Source organism: Lolium rigidum, chromosome 2 (genome assembly GCF_022539505.1).
Source record: "Lolium rigidum isolate FL_2022 chromosome 2, APGP_CSIRO_Lrig_0.1, whole genome shotgun sequence".
Lineage (NCBI taxonomy): Eukaryota > Viridiplantae > Streptophyta > Magnoliopsida > Poales > Poaceae > Lolium > Lolium rigidum.
This window is the reverse complement of record NC_061509.1, coordinates 25,369,803-25,389,660: the sequence shown is the minus strand read 5'-3', so window position 1 is coordinate 25,389,660 and position 19,858 is coordinate 25,369,803. Positions and strand designations below refer to the sequence as shown.

The 19,858-nt window shown below is 44.8% G+C and overlaps 1 protein-coding gene across 1 annotated transcript; it reads left to right on the top strand.

Moving 5' to 3' along the window:
* The first annotated feature begins 3,093 nt into the window (after positions 1 to 3,093).
* On the top strand, positions 3,094 to 18,110 carry LOC124691451 (putative disease resistance protein RGA1). The gene is made up of 4 exons (XM_047224729.1): positions 3,094 to 4,134; positions 13,593 to 15,744; positions 16,750 to 17,766; positions 17,875 to 18,110. Exons 1-4 carry the CDS (start codon positions 3,094 to 3,096, stop codon positions 17,973 to 17,975), a joined length of 4,311 nt encoding a protein of 1,436 aa, XP_047080685.1. The 3' UTR covers positions 17,976 to 18,110.
* Positions 18,111 to 19,858: the final 1,748 nt, after the last annotated feature.

The window sequence follows — 19,858 nt, the reverse complement described above, 5'->3', positions numbered from 1 at the left end:
TGAGTCAACTCTTCCTAACATCAGCAGTAGTTGGCTTGTTGGTTCGGTTGGTTGGTTGGAGACAGGAGGAGAATGTAGACTTCTTGCTTGCTTTGACTTCAATAGGGTTCACTTGAGACTTGAGAGAAGCAATTGTTGTGAATGTATGGAGACTGTGTAATTTATACTGAATAATTTGCAGGCATGGCAGATGTTTGAGCCAGGAATGTTACATTATTAAATCGTAGAAGTTATTAGCTCCAAGTGCATTCCAGATAGTAAGTCATCAAAGCGTGGCTATTTACAGAACAACAGAGATGACTGTCTAAACTGACACAGATGAACTGATTTTATACCTGGAGATTCAGAGAAGAGTATGCGCCGGGAGGGTCGGCGAGGATGTTGACGCGGGTGAGGCCGACGGCGTGGTCGTGGTACCGTAGGTTCCCCTCTCCCCTGACCCGGAGGCTGCTGGTTCAGGTCCTCTGTCGTACGCTGGCGACGAGAAGGTCCGGCCGTTGGCCGCCGCCGTTCGCGTGCCTGGAAGTTTCTGTGGTCCAGCTTCCGCCCCACGCGACGATTGGCTGGAGGAAGGCGGCGTGCTGGGCGGGTATGGTGGGGGCGCTCTGGCCGGCGAGGCGACGGTGGGGAAGCGGCGGAGCGGAGAAGTACCGGGGAGAGGAGGAGGAGCACCTGGCAGATGGGCCCGTGGTCAGGGAAGTCTGAATATACCCTTCAGTAATTTACGTTGTGTACCATGACCTGTTTGTGGATTGCGGTAAGTCCAGAGAATCACCAAAGATAAATCCATCGACTGTCAATGAATGGCCATTCGTCCTCTGTTTTCCAGTCGATGAAGGAATTAGTATGTAGTTTTTTTTTTCCTTTCTTCACAGACATGCTCGGGAGAGAGAAACGGCCTCATTTCTAAGTGACGAGCCATCACCTAACCAATGCCTACATATTATAGATTTGGATTTCGGGAGAGAGCGATGATGGAGATTTCGGAAATGAGATTGGGCACACGATTTACCCAGCTTCGGGTCCCCTCGGTGGATGATCCCTACGTGCTGCTAGCAATCTACTATATGATCATAAGTATTTTTACAGGATGCCGTCGTAGACGGAGCTATGTTGTCTATCTCTTTTCCCTCTCTCTCGGGTGCCGATGGGTGGCAAAAGAAACGACATAAACTTGACTTGGCTGAGTCCCAATGAATACTCCCATACGACAAATAATTTTCGAAGTGATATATATACACGCCAGCTGGCTGGTGGCTGTTTGCGTTTTAATATTAGAAGTGGTGTCAGCTGTATACTTGACAAGCTAGCTGCCTGCCAATAACAGATCGAACTGGGCGCTGAACGATTCATGCCTGCGTGGTGCATGTCACGATGAGTACTTGATTAAAGCTAGTGCAGCTCATCTTCGTTGACATGGCGCTGTCGATCACATCCGAATAATGCGCAAACGGGCATCGTGCGAGCGCACGCATCACTAGCAAGCATCTGACTTTCTGATCAATCTGGCGCTACTATCCGTTGATCTAGCGTGATTAGTGGATACAGCATGTGGATTTATTGGTAGACAATGTGGGGCTTTGTACTCGTAGTATAATTTTAGACTTCGCAACACAGACAAGACTACCAAATATATTATATGTGGGTGGTGGCAGAGAAGTTTAGCTTTTATATACAGTGCCCCATGTCATTGTGTGCCCTTCACCAGTACCCAACGTCCATCCATGTATCTTTAAAGGTAATTTTTTGGATCCCTCTGTTCATCTGGCTTTGCTTGCATCTATTGATCGGTGGCATCTGACTTTCTGATCATTAGTGGAAATAGCATGTGGATGGGCTAGCTGCCCTTCACTTGATGCAGATGAGAGCTAGACGAGGACGCAACATCCATCCATTGATTCTTCAAGGTAATTCGGATCCCTCTTTGTTCAGCTGACTTTGCATACATCTATCGATCCAAGTAGCTTTTGCATATTTTGTTTGTTTCTCATGCTTATAGATAACAACTCGCGTGTCCCTCATGTAATCATGTCAGATATTTCACCGGTGGTGCCCCGTCCTTAATTAGCTTTTGATCCATTGGAGCTAGAGCAGGACCCAACAACCATCCATCCTTGAAGGTAATTTTGGATCATCCCTCTCTATTCAGCTGCCTTTGCTTGCATCCAATGTTAAGAAAATCGGTAATCGTTAACTGCTCGGTCGGCTTGGGAGTAGCGATTAGTCGGAATTCGGACGATTAACTGATTTAATAGGTCGGCTATTAATCGGTGCAACCTACACAAGTTAGCACTTAAATCAATTTATATAAGAAATATAATAGTATATGAGCCTCTATATGTCTCTCCCTACTTCTCTAAGACTCTTAAAGCCTAAAATCCTAGAAAAACTTGTACGCTCCACTTCTTCTCCTCTCATCTCTGAAGTTTATATTATCCCACCACCTACCTAGGGTACGACCCCTCTTACACCTCAACCACCTAACCTATTCAAGGCATCCTCCAATTCCTCGACAAGCTCCTCATGGTGATCGAGCTCCTGTAATCTGAGGTCTGGGAAACTATGAGTAACTGGTCTGGGAGGGCAAGAAACTATTTGGCAACGGTGAAAATGAAGCTACTGGAGGCTGCAATCAAGCGGGAGCTTCGCAAAATCTACTTTATTAGGGAGGGGTAGCGCATGTATTAGCGATATGCATTGAAAATATTGTAACTTTTTTGACCAAGTGTGGTAGTTAATCGAGAAAATACCTAGTAATCGAACTTTCGGACTGATTAATCGGGCTAAAGGATTAACACAAGAGATTAATGGTAATCGACACGGTCAAGCCCCTAGTAGCGATTAATCGGCCTACTAATCGTTGAATCGGCCTAGTTTTTGAATAGTGCTTGCACCTATCGATATAAAGTAGCTTTTGCCTACTTTGTTTGCTTCTCATGCTTATAAATTACAACTCGCTTGTTCCTCATGTAATCGTCTTAGAAATTGCAGCAGCCCACCTTTCTCCACCTTTTTTCATGGTAATAAGTAGTTACAATGAGTGTTGGGGATGATATGTGTTTTATCTTAGTTACAGAAAAAACCGCCGCAAAAATGGCGATGGTCCTGGATGCTTTTGCATCCTACGTGCAAAACATGCTGACTGAGATGCTAAGCGAAGAGGTGCACATGCTGCTTGGAGTCAGAGATGAGATCGACAAGATGGACGTCAAGCTTAGGGACCTCAAGAATTTCCTCGCTGATGCTGATAGGAGGAACATCACTGACAAGACCATGCAAGAGTGGGTGGCAGAGCTCAAACGTGCCATGTACGAAGCTGCTGACATCCTCGACCTATGCCAACTCAAGGCCATGGAGGGAGGTCAATCCACCGTAGATGTTGGGTGCTTCAACCCCTTGCTATTTTGCATGCGGAATCCAGCCCATGCCCACAACATTGGCACCCGCATCAAGGAGCTCAATAAGAAGCTCGGCACTATCAAGGAGCGAGGCGATGCTTTCAACTTTATCAATCTTGGTTCCTATGAGGACCGTAACAGCAGGGTGCATGCCTCTCATTCTGGTATTGCCAGCCGTGAGACGTCGGGGGAATTTGATCGGTCGGGTGTAGTCGGTGAGAAGATCGAAGAAGACACAAGAGCAATCGTTGATATCATGCTTACTGAAAAGGAGGGCAACGCCAACATCATGGTGGTTGCCATTGTTGGGGTCGGCGGAATTGGTAAGACCACTCTTGCACAGAAGGTATTCAAAGATGAAATCGTTAATGCCGAGTTCGACAAGACAATATGGTTGAGCATCAACCAGAACTCTGACAAGATTGAGCTGATCAAGACACTCATCACACTCGCTGGAGGAGAATATAGTGGTGGAACAGCGTTGGCTGTGCTTCAGCCAATCCTTAATACTACCCTGAAAGGGAAGAAGCTATTTATAGTGATGGATGATGTGTGGATCCCCACAGCATTCGGCGACGTGCTTGGAAGTCACTTGGCTAATGTCGTTGCTCGAGGTAGCCGAATTCTCGTCACTACTAGAGATGAAAGAGTTGCTCGAGGGATGAAAGCTATGCTTCCCTACCACCGCGTCGACAAGTTAGAAGAGGATGATGGTTGGTCCTTGCTAAAGAATCAGGTACTTAACAGAACTCAAAGCATCTTTCAAAACGGCTAGATTTTAGCTTGATTTGAAGTGAATATATACTTTTAGCGTATTTTTTATTTCTTTTCTTTGTGAATACAAGACGGATCCATACCACACATGGACACTATTGGCATGCCACAACACATGCAAACCTCTATACACAGTAAGTAAATAAGGCATAATATTATGAACATGAACATGATATTATTTCTTTTACAGGCTAGATTTTTTCGAAATGGAAAAAAAATCTAGATTGTATGTTGGTAGCTAAATAGTTCATAAATTTAGGCTAGACTTTCCAAAGGTTTATTATTTTCTTTTAGATGTTTTAAATATATCTAATCGCCATATAAAATGGAAATCCAGATCTTGTTTGTTAACTAGTCGTCCGATGAATCAGACGGTCGAGCGCGACTTTCGCCCATATAAAAACGTGCCCGAACCAGCCTCCCCCAAAACCTAGTTCATTTTCCCCTCACTCCCAGCTCTCTGCTCACCTCCTGGCGGCACGAGAGGAGACTGCGTCGCGCGCCCAGCACGTCACCGGCAAAGAGAGGCCCCTCTCCCCCTGTTCTTTCTTCCTCTTCCACCGAAAACCCGACGACCAACTCAAAATCATAGAAATGCACCTGAGGATTACAAATTGAAGCAAGAACTGAGCAGAAGTACTCTACTCTCGCATATCGAAGCAAGACCTAAGCAGAACTCCTCTACTCTCACAGATCGAAGCAAGAACTAAGCAAAACTACCAAATCGAACCATGAACTAAGTTAAGCTACTCTAGCCTTAAAGATAGCACCTACCGTAGTGTAGATCTAAGCGAGAGTTGGGAGGTACTCAAAGTGATCTGATAGTCTGTCTAGGCGGAGGAAGACAATGACATGTCGGCGAGGCGTAGGAAGATGAACTGCCGTGGCGGAGCTTCACGGTATAAATGCTAGAAACTAGCAAGGCGAGCGATGTTTTGTCTATTGGGTGCATATGCTCCTTTTATTTTAAATGCATCTTTGATGCATCTTAGAATGTAAAAAGAATGCAAACGGAAAAAAAAATCACGTGCACATCTTTACATGCTACATGCGAACAAGTCTTTTAGTGAAAAAGTCGACTTATCGTTTGAGCTGTATAAAAAGAGAAAATTTAAAGATATGTCTTTGCAAGACATGTTTTGTCTTTCATCATCAGTCATAAAAAATATTGTATTTCACATAACTGTACGAACGCACATAGATCATCGGGATATACATGCAAATTTTCTTATACAAATCTTTTATCTATTAAACATATATTTTTAAAATAAAGGAAGCATATGCATCCAGAAGAAAAATTTAATATTAGGTATTATTCTTGTATCATGCTCACAGATACATTATCCGTCCTTGGAACAAACTCAGTTGTGTGCAGCCGGAGTGTGAGACTGTCAGAGGGAGGCTCCATGTAGAACAACACTATTCCCTAGCACGTGTCGCCTAAAGGGTGACACAAGAGATCTTCATCCCGTCCTCCTCCATAACCCTGTGCTCGGCGGGAAACCCTATATACATACATCAGATTGTGTCCAAAGTTAAATTCATGATAAAAAAAAATTGCATGAATTTTGACGAAAAAAGTAATCCACAATCCTTAAAATATCACACAAAACAACTGTTACTGTGCTGGAAGCATTTTGTTTGTATCGATCCAATGTAGAAAAATTAAGCACTACGTTACCACAAAACAATTCTTTAGCAGGGCGTTCTTTGTGGTAAAGGTTGTCATGTCCATGTGTAGATCCAGAAGGTGGTCATGATTTCAGGAATGGAGAATTGGAGTGCGGTGAAAATAACTTTGAAGAGTCCGGACTTCTTCAGATTAAACTGATATTGTTATAAACATGATAGGCAATAATAAACGGGAGTGGTGTTTTGGAACATGGGAGCATATGCTTCCTATATTTTGAAATGTATCTTATACATATTTTAAATTTCAAAAAAATTGGAACAAAAAATTCGCACGTACATCTTCACGTGCTACACGCTCACAAAGTTGTTTCATAAAAAATGAACTTATCATGTGACGTGTGTAAAAAAGACAAAATTCAGTGCTGAAAACAATGCTTTTCACAGGATAAGTTTTCTCTTTTTTACATAGGCCACAAAAAATATTATTTTTTCGTGAAACTTGACGCATACACATATATTACGGAGATGTACATGTAGAATTTTTTGTCAAAATTTTTCCACACTTCGAAATATGTTTTTTTGGTAGAGGGAGCATACGCACCCAGGAGCCGAATTGAATTTCCGATAATAAACAATAAGAAAACCACAGCAGACGCAAGATTTTAACAGGAAAAACCTCTTTGACAAAGAGAGAAAAAATCAAGGGCCCTACACTCAATGAAACTTTATTATATGGGGTGTGTTTACAAATGTCGTGGATTATCTTATGAGGAAATTAATCGTAGCCGACCGCTTACAAGAGGTATAAATTCGCTTCAGCCCAAGCCTCCCGGCGGTGGTCCTCCCTTTGCTCCATCGTCAACCTTCTTATTAAATTTGGATCACAACTACAACAGATGTTATTGTAGACCTGAATCCCTTCATTTTAAACGACATGATTGTTTCTCATCAACGGTTTAATTTGCTTCTCAAGCTCTGAGTTCAACATTACAAAACTACTAAACCATTTAATATACATAGTATTTATTTTTTGTCAAAAAATATATAATATCACGAAGATACCAATTACTTAAAACCTCTGCAACAACAAAATATCCTTTGCCGATGCACACAACCCTACTAATAACAGGAGAAGAAGATAGTATGGACATTGGAATTTTGGTTTGTAAGATGTGTTTCATTGTTACAAAGATGGTTACATAGTTAAAATGTTCGCACATGTAAAATAAAATGGTCACGTAGCTTCGTAATCATCTCATGCTGACAAATTGTTTTGTACAAGACAGAAAATTGCACACCGGCCGTTTCATAATAAGTGTCGGAGAGTTTAAATTTTAACTTCTGACAATTATTATAAATCGGAATGGAATATGTTTGGCAGTCTATGGAAAGATCATGCGCATGTCAAAACAAAATTCATATGCCTTCTCCATGTCAATCGTGTCACGTCAAGGAAATTCTCGTGATGGTTGCAAAACACCTCAACAATCGTGCACCAAGTTCGAAAATCCACCAAAATTCATTTTATTGTGCGGGTTTCGTTAGAAAAATCACATGTTTCTTTTAACCGTGTAAACAGGATGGCTGAGAACAAGGTTTGTTTGTAGACATTAGGAATCTTGATGGTTTTTGAAACTTTCTACTCTAACTCACCGAGGTAGCTCAAGGCGCCTTTCTACTCTCACACGCTAGGTTTGTGTAATTTTTTTAGGCCCACTTGTCAGCTTCTCTCACACACCCTCATATCTCCTGTCTACTCTCTCACTCTAATTCACCGAGGTAGCTCACCGGAGTCGTCCTATCCTCCGCCGCTGGTCAAGCTCTCCGCAACCGCACGCTGTTCTCACGGTCTTGCCTACAACCGGAGCCAATCGACCCACAACGGGAGGTAGACCAAGGCGTAGTCGTCCTCGCCACCGGTGTGTGTGGTGTCTTGTGACCATCACTGGGCTCAGACGATTCGATAATGTTGTTAGCAGCAGTAGGTCACACCGAATGCACTAGGAATATGTGGTCGTTGGGATGCCAGCGGCAGCCATACCTCTGTAGTGCTCAGCTCAACAACCCTAGAGGGACTGTATAGCACAGAGACTTAGGGGAAACAAAGAGGATCCCTCCATGGAGCTAACATGGTTCTTAAGAATGGCGGGGTTACATGAAGGTGCGAAAATCGATGGTGGCGACATGGCTAGAGACGAGGAAGTCGACGATGGTGTCAACCCTTGGAGCTATGATCCAATTCCTTTTGTCACGAGGCCTCAACAATGCGGAACTTCTAAAGACACCGGTGAAGCTCGAGGTGGCTCATGGCCAGAGATTTCCGCTACATGTGCTGGTTCGTAGTCAACATCGCATTCTGGAGCACACCTATGTCTGTGGTGAACGGCAAGAGCCAGAGCAGCCGCGTTGGCTCCAACAGGGCAGCAAGGAGGACTATCGTGACATGCTAGGGTAGCGGATGGTCCTGTAGAGCATGGAAGTGCTCCACGGAGGGAGGTTCAGAGTGGCACAAAATTGATGTTGAGACTGTGCGGGTATTTCACGGCGACATGCGTGGAGCAGGGGAGGTCGGCGTCGGCGTACTCATTGGAGGCTGTGGAGGTGCGCACTGCTGGAGGCTGCCGGTGGCACTGTAGGTTGGGTCCGACACTAAGGATTTTTAATATTATAAAGAAGGGGAAATTAAAAAAAAACCAACTTTATATATGTCTCTCTCCGGTCATCACCGCTATGCCACATCATCCTAACAACGGGCCCACTCAATCAAAATCCTTTTAGCATGGTTTAAAGAGACAATCAGTGCTCTTTGAAATGTACCAGCATAATAATACAGGTGGACTTTTTCCGAACATTAGGAATCTTGATGCTTTTGTAAACTTTGTCCGCAATTGTGGTGTTTCTTTTTAAAAATTTCTCACTAGAAAGAGTGTGGAACTTTGGTGGCACATTAGCTATACCACCCCACTAGGCCTTCTTGAGGTTTTTACTTGTCCCAACCATAAGCTAAACCACCAGAATTCACATAGTAAGTTAAACCATCATAATATCACATAATACTACAAATAGTTAAAATTATCGCATACGATTCGTTGATAAGATAAAGTTGAAGTTAATAGCATGATCAGTGGGTCGTGGTTACCCGTGCCCGTCATGCATAAAAAAAACAAACGCACAAAGAAAAATTTGAGGACCTTGCCCTTTCCATAACCCGTGCTTTCCTATTTTCAATAGACAGAAAAAAAAGGACCCGTGCCTGGCCCCGTGACCCACACGAACCCATCGGCATTTGCGTTTTTCTCCAGCCAGCGGTACCGGCTAGCTCGCCACGGTTGCCTGCCTCTGTCTCCGTCCGGCTCCACGGTTGACTTCCGCGCCAGCAGGCAAGAGGATGCAGCTCGACGGCGCCACCGCGGTCCCCCCATCAAGTCCCACCGCCGGTGCCACAAGCGCGACCTCCATCAGCGTTAGCGCCCGGCCGGTGCCACCTTCACCTCCTGATTCGCGGACGCGCTCACGAGGGCAGCGGCCGCTTGGTGCCTCGTGTCGCCGTCGAGCCCCCTGGTGCCCCGCGTCGGTGGACTCCCCGCGTAGGAGTTGATGGAGGAAATTCCACCTCAGGTCCTCACCGCTACCCGCCGCCCAGCACAAGTCACCGAGGCAGCCTGGGGCATCCGTTGCCTTAAGCTCAACTCGTCCCTGAAGGGGCATGGATCGGCATCAAGTGAAGACGTTGCCAGCGAGGCAGCGACCATGAACTCATCCTCTCCGGGTGGTTGCCCGGTGTGGACTCCCCAATTCACCGCAAGTGGAGACGCTGCCGGTGACCATGAGTTCCTCCACTCCGCCTGGGTGCGCCTCGTGCTCATGGAGAAGCTAGCTGTAGGACAGGCAACCGTGGCGAGCTAGCCGGTAGCGTTGGCTGGAGAAAAACGCAAATTGGTACTCCTGGCCTTGATTGCAACAGTACATGGCAAATTGGTGAGTACGTTATGTGATAATTAGGGAGCTTAGCACTGGAAAATCGTCATGCAGAAGATAACTATAGTTAATGCAGAAGATAACTATACTTAAATAGACACTATTTCCAACATGCCAAACCCACACCGCACAAGGGATTTTTTAGCACACATGTATTATTTGTTGACTACTTAAATGCTCGTTGCATTGGTTTTATTAGGCTATTTACTTGCCACACATGTAAACACAATACTTGTGTATATATCGTCTGGAAAATGTAATTCGATAAAAAATCTAAATCACATACATAAAAATCAACAACCAAAAGATATCTCTTGTTGACTAAGATTTTACTTTGATTACATTCTAAAGACAACTTCATTCGTCCATGAAATGTACAAGCTCGTGTGACAGATACCAGCTTCTTGGATTAGCCCGTTACGCTTAATATCCGTCTAGCCATTCGCTTGTGCAACCGCCCGTTAGAATATTCAATTGAGATAGAGGGGGCTCCCACTGGCCTCATAGTGGTTCCACATGTGTCCCAAAAAAGACTGGCTCAACACCTCTACCTATGCCTATTGTTATAAACTAAAGGTGTAGAAAGATTTTTATCAAAAAGTTTTTGATTTATGAACAAATGTAAATTGGCGTTCTTTGCACTCATTAGAATTAGCTTTTTCTGGTATCGGGGTCTCTCTCATTCTTATTTTTTTCCATTTTCAATTTTCTTTGCCATAGTGTAAAAATGTAACCTACATCAATGTCTCAAGTAAGTAATTAAAAGAGTGAATTCCACTTTTTACCCTATAGTTGTACATTTGTTACACATATTATCCCATTTAGTGGATTTTCTACTGATATTGAAATATCATATTTAGGCGATCTTAAACATGGTTTTACCCCAGTTTAGCATTCTGTTTGTTTTGGTTAGATAGGACTAGCATGTTACATCGATGTGGCGCGGCAAAATGTGTAAATATTGGAGGCCGGCATTGACGTGTCCAGACTTCTCAGCTCCAATTGTTCCATTCGTTGTCACCATTGTGATAATTTGGAACCCTATTCATCGGTTCACACCTTTCTCAATGAACATCCATCAAAAAATGAGGGTTCGAAGTTTCTAAAAGGGGTATTCTAGACAAGTTTTTATTCAATGGGTTAATATGTGTCACAAATGCACAACTACAAGGTAAACAAGGAATTCACTATAATTAAAATCTACATAAAATTTAAATAAATCGTGTGTTATGGTGGTAGACGCACATTTAATAAAAACCAAGCAATCATAGCACGAAGACGACACCTAGATTTGTTAGCGCAGTTCAGCATTGCGTACTTTGTGGGGCATGACTACGGGTGCTCCTCCCCATTGATACTGCTGCACCGGCCATCTTGGTCGCTGGATCCCCGTGCGCGACCTGTGCTATTAAGTTGTCATAGGTTACAATATGTGGTGCCCCCATATTATATAGGAGGCTTAAGCTACTAAAGTCCGACATAAACACTACTTGTAACATATGCACGCCTATTACAACTCAGATTTCTAACGTAACTTAACTCATACATAATATTTGACACAAACATAACATCTTGTTTAAACTTTTGTTTGACATAGTATTTCCTCAGATATCTTTACGAATGAAAGTTCATTTCATCCGCCCTGATACACACTCAACCTCAAGGGCGTTGCAATAAACTTGTGTTTTTCTTGCTCTTGACGAACATAGTGCACCAAGGAGCTTCCTTAATTCTCACCACGTGTCTTCTCTCTTCATGCATCAAACCTTTCGACTCTGCCTTTTGGCTCCGCCCACTGGTACATCCACCCAAGAAACATCGACATAATTATTGTCCTGTTACCCTCTATTTGGTAAGAGTATCTCTAGCAGAACCCGTAAAAACGTGAACTGAAAAACTGGAGTTCAGTTCACCGAACTTGTGTATTCGGGTCGTAAAATAACTGGCACGGAACAGAGCCCGTAAATCAAAACTATAAAACAGAATATTCCAAAAGTAATCATATTCTTCACGAGAACTATATGCTCCGCTGCCTAGATCTCCTGCGCGGCCACCATCGAAGTAGCAAAGCACCCGTATAAGCAGCAAAGCACAAGCAGCTGGTCCGTGCCCACACGCGCAATCAAAATCACATAAGCATAGCTCGTACATGCGCACATCAACGAAAAAAATAGCGTGCTATTTCACGCTAATAGCGGCCTTAGACCGGTCACGCCGCCGGACAAACGCAGGAGGACATTGTGAGGCTCTTGCCCATCGACGATCGGGGCGAACCTCTGGGGTAGGCACACCCTGTCCCAGTTCATGGCCTGGTGCATGGTGACGCCAAACTCGAAACCGGAGATGTCGATGGCCATGGGGTCGAGCAACAATCGTGGCGATGGCGAACGGGACGGTGCTGGCTAACTCTAGCCTCCCGCCACTTATTCCTCGGAAACCTCGGACGCGGCCTCGGCCTCGGCCACGCCCACGCCCACGGCCCAGAGGCCGTCCTAGACGCCATCCCCTCGAGCATATGTCGCTGACCATTGCTGCGGAGATGCCCGTGGTGGTGGTGGTTGTGCGGAATGGAAGAAGTGAGGTTGTGGAAGAAAATGGTTGTTGTTGGACTGCTGAAAAAGGGTTAGAGCATTGGATGCCGGCGCGTATAACGAAACAACGACATTAATGAACGGCAGGCGGTGCGGCCAGAGTAGGAGCGCAAGCGTCGGGTGGTGTGGCTAGAGCAGGAGGGCCAGTGTCACCCTACTTCCATTGATGGCCAGAGAAAGAAGGCTGTTGGGCCGCTGCCATGCGGGCCCTCGGGTCACGCGGGAGGACACACGTGCTATCTGCGCCTACGCATCGGTTCCCCAAATTTATTGTGCCGATGGGTCACGGCGGATGGGACAGTCGTCCATTCGCCCGAGTAGAGCGTACGCGGCTGGTCTGTCTGTCCGCGTGAACTGAATCGGACGCGCCAGGACCAGATGGGTCGGCCCACTGGGGATGCCCTAACAAATGGGGGGCCAAACGAAGGTGGACAGCACCACATGCACGAACAATGTCTGCCTGATGCAATTTGGACGTATTTTTCTTGTCCGCAATAAATCGAGAACGGAAAGCTGTGCAGTTTGCGTTAGGGCATCTCCAGCGCCCAGAGCAAAGCACGCTCGAATTTCTTGCCCTGCTTTCCCCAAAAAAAAATCTTGCTCCGAGGAAGACCAGTACTAGTGTTTTGCCCTCACAGATCCTGGGAGACTAATATGACTAGTAGTACTTGCCCATCAAACGTGCTTTTGGTGTTTACTTCGTAATTGTTTACAGACTGATTGAAAACTTCAAAATGAGGGGTTATAGTCAGATGGTGTGATTTGACCGTGACCTCACTCCACTGGCACGACATGCACAAGCACTAGTGTTTTCCCTCACAGATCATGGCACATTTCCGTATAGGAAATTCTCATGTATGGCGTTCTGCAAATATGTAACTAGTACGTACTATATTTTGATATAGAGTAAACTAGAAATCAATACCATAATATGAATTTTCCATAAAAAGTACCATAAATGACTGACCACATGCTGAGCTAACTCGCTATTTTAACGAGCTCGGACGAGTGGCTCGAATTCCAGCCTTATTCCCGATACCAATTCATTCAAATGACAAATAAGTTTAGGTAGTGCATTATTATCTAGTTTGTCTTTAGTTTTTTCTATAGGAGCTTCTTGTAGCTAAAATTGAATTGACACCATGCTAACATACCACTATTCTTTTTTCTTATGGCAAACGACTCCTTATTGATCCCTGTTTGGTTTAAACTTCCGCAGATAGTCTCTTGTGAAACAGATGGACATGAAATAGATACACTCAAGGATATTGGGTTGCAAATTCTAGCAAAATGTGACGGTTTGCCTCTTGCTATCAAAGTATTGGGAGGGCTCTTGTGTCAGAAAGAAAAAAAACGCCATGAGTGGAAGAAGGTTCTGGATGATTCTATATGGTCGATCAATGAAATGCCTGAAGAGCTAAACCATGCAGTATATTTAAGCTATGAAGATTTGCCTTCTTGCATCAAACAATGCCTTCTATACTACTCCCTTATTCCTAAAACCGCAACGCTTGGTAAAGATGACATTGTCGGCATGTGGATTGGTGAAGGATTTGTTCACGGAACCTCAGACAACTTGGAAGAATTAGGAACCAAGTACTATAAGGAGCTGATAGTGAGGAACCTTTTAGAGCCAGATGCACACTGCATTGATCAAGAAGTTTGCAGCATGCATGATGTTGTTCGCTCATTTGCTCAATTTGTGTCTAGAGATGAGGCGCTAGCGGCTCATAGTGGAGAAACAAATATTGGAAGTAAATTTAGTGCACACAAGTTTCTTAGGTTATCCCTAGAGAACAAATCATCGGAGTCAGATGGGTTAGACTGGAGTTCTTTACAAACACAAACAATGTTGAGAACACTAATATTAGTTGGCAATATAAATATGAAGTCTGGAGATTTGCTGGCCCATTTTCCAAGTTTAAGAACACTATATGCAGATTCAACTGGGGTTCGTGAATTGGCTGAATTTTTGCATGAGTTCAAGCACTTGAGGTACTTGTCCTTGGAGAACTCTGATATATCTTCTCTACCAGATAATCTTGGAAAGCTGAAATTCCTGCAGTTCATTAGCCTCTTTGGGAGCGAACAATTTGTGGAACTTCCCCATAGCATTGTACAGTTAAGTAAGCTAAGGTATCTTAACATCGATGGTACAAGTATATTAAGCATACCTAGGGGGTTCCATGTTCTAACAAATTTGAGGGGAGTACATGGATTTCCAGCAGTAGAGGATGGTGATTGGTGCAGTTTGGAAGAGTTGGGCCCTCTTTATCAGCTCACTGACATTGAAATAGAGGGGTTAGATAATATAACAGCGCCATCATTTGCAGCAAAGGCAAAGCTTGGCGAGAAGGTGCATCTAATCAACCTAAGCTTAAGCTGGCATAGTAGACTGGGAGATGATGGAAAGATTAAAGAGGAAGATAGTGTCTCTGAGGAAGAGCAAGAAAAAACCGAGAAGGTGTTTGATGAGCTATGTCCTCCGTCCAACTTAAATTGTCTTTCCATCAGTGGTTATTTTGGCCGACGGCTCCCAACATGGATGGTGTCATCATTAGATGTTTCACTCAAGACCTTGAGGATTCTGACGATTGCAGACTTGGCTTGTTGTGCACTACTTCCCAATGGTTTGTGTCAGCTACAGTATTTGGAATTCATTCAGATCATACGCGCTCCAGCAATTAAGCGAGTTGGACTTGAATTCCTACAGTCCAACCATCACCAAAGTTTGCCCCCTTCCCATGTGGCAGTTGCGTTTCCTAAAGTGCATGAGATGATTTTAGCTGGGATGGTGGAATGGGAGGAGTGGAACTGGGTGGAGACAGTGAAAGCTTTTCCTGTCTTGCGGGTACTTGTGATACAGTCCTGCAAATTGACTAGTCTTCCTCCTGGCCTATCCTCCCAGGCAAAGGCTTTAAATAAATTAGATATAGCGTATGTCAAGGCTCTCACATATGTAGAGAACTTTGCATCCCTGGTCAGGCTGGAGTTAGGTCCACTTCCTGATCTGGAGAGGATCACTAATTTTGCCAGATTGCAAATACTAATCATCAAAGACTGCCCAAAGCTGAAGGTGCTAGAGGGTGTTCCCGCACTTCAGAGGCTCTCGGTTGACGATAAAGACATGGAGACACTCCCGGAATATATGGGAGGTATAAGTCCAAGGTGTTTGGAGCTGTACTGCAGCCTAGCGTTGCTCTCATCCATAGCCGCAGGGCCATCTGACCCTGAATGGGATAAATTCAGCCACATTGAGTTTGTGAAGGCATATGCACGTGAAGGAGATGTGGTAAAGAAATGGTATGTCTTGTACACAGCCAACCCCTATAATTTGGAGACAAATATCAGCCGCTCTTTCATGTCAGCAGGTAAATTTGCTCTGCTTGCTCATCTTAATTTATCCATTTTCTCTGTTTATTTCATTTATTGTATCTGTGTTCTACCTTACACTTGATTTTTCATATACTCCCTACTTTGAGTAAATTATATAAATCTACCACAATTGAGGCAGTAGTAAACTACAACTTCTTGGGTAAACAACGGATTAGCATCAGGACTCTACTGTCAGAGCTGACCTGGCAATCAAACGGCCGTGTCTCTGTTAACTTCCGTTAGCAAAAACTGGCGTTGACCAAATCCCTTTCTTATCCCGTGTAGATCTTGTAGGAAAAAATAGGCTAAGATGAAAAAACGACAACTGCCTCTATGACCAGCGCGCGGCCCGTCCCTGGTTCAGCACGGCGAGGCCGGAGAAGCACCAGGCGGCAGCGCTGCGCGTGAGCACCATGGTCAGCTCCTGGCCGGCGCCCTGGCTGGCGCTCGTCGAGGTGCTCTGCTGCTCGGGCGGCGGTTCGGCGCCTCCGGAGGCGCTCAAGCACGCGACGGGGGCGCTATTCGGGCTCGCGCTCGCCGAGGAGAATCACGCCGCCGTCAGCGAGCTGGTCGTGGTGCCGCCGCTCCCGAGCTCCTCACCTCTCCTGCCCAACAAAGACAAGAGCAACCCACTCAGCCGCCCTCGCGGGAATGACACGCTGGTCGTGGTGCCGCCCATCGTTGAGCATGCCTATAGGCGACCAACAAGATCAGAGCGACGGAATTACTTTTTTTCTATATGAGCTTATTTTTGTCATGGCTGTATGTTGACTACTGTTACATTACTTTCTTATTTGGCTGCACTTTCTCATGGTGCTAATTATGTGTTGTTCTCACTTGTTCACCAAGTTACACAGAGACTACAAATGAAAAGTGATATCTGTGATAATTAAAGCTTAGATGTAATATCTGGATCTTACTATTTTAACCCTGTCAGACTTGAGCTCTTGCCTTGCTAGTTATGGATTGTGTAACCACTTTTACATTTTCTACTCATACAGGAACCTTGTCTTGTTTTGAGGACGCGCAAAGATTTGAGTCTGTCTTCAAAATGACAAGAAAAACATTTACCTACATCTGCAGCTTGGTGTTTGGTCCGTCAATGAAAGATATGGACAGCTACACATTTATTGATGGGAGGGTGTTGTGTTTAGAGGATCGAGTGGCAGTTGCTCTGATAAGGTTGTGCTCCAGTGGGCCATCAGAGAGCTTAGGATCCTCTGTTGGTGTGAGCGCGTCAACTGTCTTGTTGGTAGCTGAGAAGTTCATTGATGCTCTGCGGGAGCGAGCAGCGCACCACTCGTACTGGCCAGACTCCAGTAAAATGGATAAGACAAAATCCACGTTTGGCAAGATCCACAATCTGCATAACTGCTGCGGTGTCATATGTACAGCTAACATCCCATTTGGACCATACTGCGACCATGGGGAGAATGGCCGGATTCTGATGCAAGCTGTGATTGATCCAAAGATGAGGATCATGAACCTTTGGTTGAATTCGACGGATAGCATTACCCTGTTAAGCATTTTGCCGAAATCAAAACTCTTCATGGAGTGCGAGAAGGGTGCTTGGCTGAATGGTAGCAAGCTGAAGGTAGCACCAGATGGATCAGAGGTCGGGGAATACTTAATTGGTGATGCAGGATATCCTCTTCTCCCCTGGCTACTGACACCATACCAGGAAGAAAACCTCTCAGACCCCAAGGCGGAGTTCAACAGAAGACACTCAGCAGCCACAACCTGCGCGCAGAAGGCGCTGGCGATGCTCCAAGAAAAATGGAAGTGCCTGCAGGAAGATGTATGGTGGACGGAGAATCTGACAAATAGATCTAAGATGATCTATGCGTGCTGCAGGTTGCATAACATAGTCATTGATATGGAGGATGATGCAGGGATGCCGAGCGCTAAGGATTGGAATTACCATCAGCAAGTGCGCCAGGTAGCAAATGAGGACGCTGTCAGGGCGAGGGATATGCTGTCGCAGTACTTCTTGACCAGCAGGTCATCTGAATCAGGAGGTGAACTAACACAACTTTTCCTGCATCTTAGTTTGTTCGTTTGGTTGCTCTCTCCACTGATTTCTCATATTTATTTCCTCCTGTTGATTACATCATTCATCTGCTTAGTCAGCCCAGTGGATGCAGAGGACGACCATGAAGTAGCTCCATTGGGCGCAGGGGATGATGACAAGGAACAAAAGCAAAGACAGGAACAGCAGACAAAGTAGCCAATGATATCCAGGAGAACATTGTGTAAAGATACTTTTTGCTGCCACATCTCTGAGCATCATTCTAGGTACTACTGCTAGCGTCGTGCTTCAAATCTAAATATTCTCTCCATCCAGCAATATCAGTATCTCACAGTTCGCTTCTTCTTGGTTTATTCTTTTGATACGGCACAAATGCTAGTGAGGATCTTTAACTTGATAACTTCTTGGTTTAACTGACGGTTATGTGTTTCTTCTGTCTTGGCCATTGCTTTAACTAAGGGTTCATTTAAAATAGCATATGTGATTTGGACAATAAAGTTAGCAGCCATAGCATGCATGAAACTGCAAAATCATGACATGTCAAACCATGGTTCATGGTCGCATATCTGATACAATTAAAACCTTGGTTTGATCAGGTGAAAGGGAAGCCTACTGGTTGGAGCTTTTGAATGCATGAATCCAGAGCAGCCCACCTAGTGGAGCCAGAGACTAATTTGATGCTGCAAGCTCGAGTTCAAATTTTATTAATTTTGGTCATCTATTTGGCGGAGACAAGTGCCATGTAATCTGTACTTTATTTATGACTTTTTATGTGCTGAAAAAACAACAATGTAGCATGGATGCAGAAACACTATTTGATATTTCCATTCATCAGTTGATACAAAATGAACAGTTTGCAAACATAATAGCAGGGAATCATGTATGCGTATGACAGGTGTATGTTTGGGCCAGCAATCTCGTTCAATGCAAAATAGCAAGATAGATTCACTTGTCTACTATGGTAGCTCAAACTTCTTGAGTCAATTCTCCCTAAGATCAGCAGTAGTTGGCTTGTTGGTTGGTTGGAGAAAGGAGCAGAACGTAGACTTGTTGCTTGCTTTGACTTCAATAGGGTTCACTTGAGACTTGAGAGAGGCAATTGTCGTGAATGTATGGAGACTGTAATTTATACTGAATAATTTGCAGGGAAAACAGATGTTTGAGCCAGGAATCTTACCTTATTGAATCATAGAAGTTATTAGCTTCAAGTGCATTCCAGATAATAAGTCATCAAAGGCGTGGCTATTTACAGAACAACAGAGATGTCTGTCTAAACTGATACAGAGGAATTGATTTTATACCTGGAGATTCAGAGAAGGTTCTGCGCCGGGAGGGCCGGCGAGGATGTTGACGCGGTGGATGAGGCCGACGGCGTGGTCGTGGTACCATAGGTTCCCCGCTCCCCTGACCCGGAGGCTGCTGGTTCAGGTCCTCTGTACGCTGGCGACGAGAAGCTCCGGCCGTTGGCAGCCGCCGTTCGCGTGCCGGGAAGTTTCTGTGCTCCAGCTTCCGCCGCACGCGACGATTGGCAGATGGCGATGTGGCCGGCGTTCTGGGATGCGGCGGAGGAAGTACAGGGGAGACAGGAGGAGGAGCACCTGGCAGATGGGCCCGTGGCCAGGGAAGTCGAATATACCCTTCTTCAGTAATTTACACGTTCTGTACAATTATACCTGTTTATGGATTGCGGCACTGCGCTAAGTCCAGAGAATCACCAAAGATAAATCGATCGACTGTCAATGAATGATTGCGCTAATTACTACGGAGTAGTTTTTTTCCAGGCGATGCTGCTGCTGCTTCGGACGGGGATCGCTTTGGGTGGGCAGATGCAGAACTGCAGATGGGGATGAAAGGAGGCTGTCTGATGCTTTCTGGAGAGACGTAGGGGATCTCTACGGCTGTTTCTTTGCTGATTTCAATCGGCTGATTTGTTGTTATCTTGATTGATTTACTACCTGTATGCTCACATTGATGTCTGTAGCTCCTTTACTGAGACAATGTGATGCAAAACCGAATCTGTAAATACAATCTTGCCTATTGATAGATGATGCATTTAAACGCGACTGGACCTGCATCTTCCT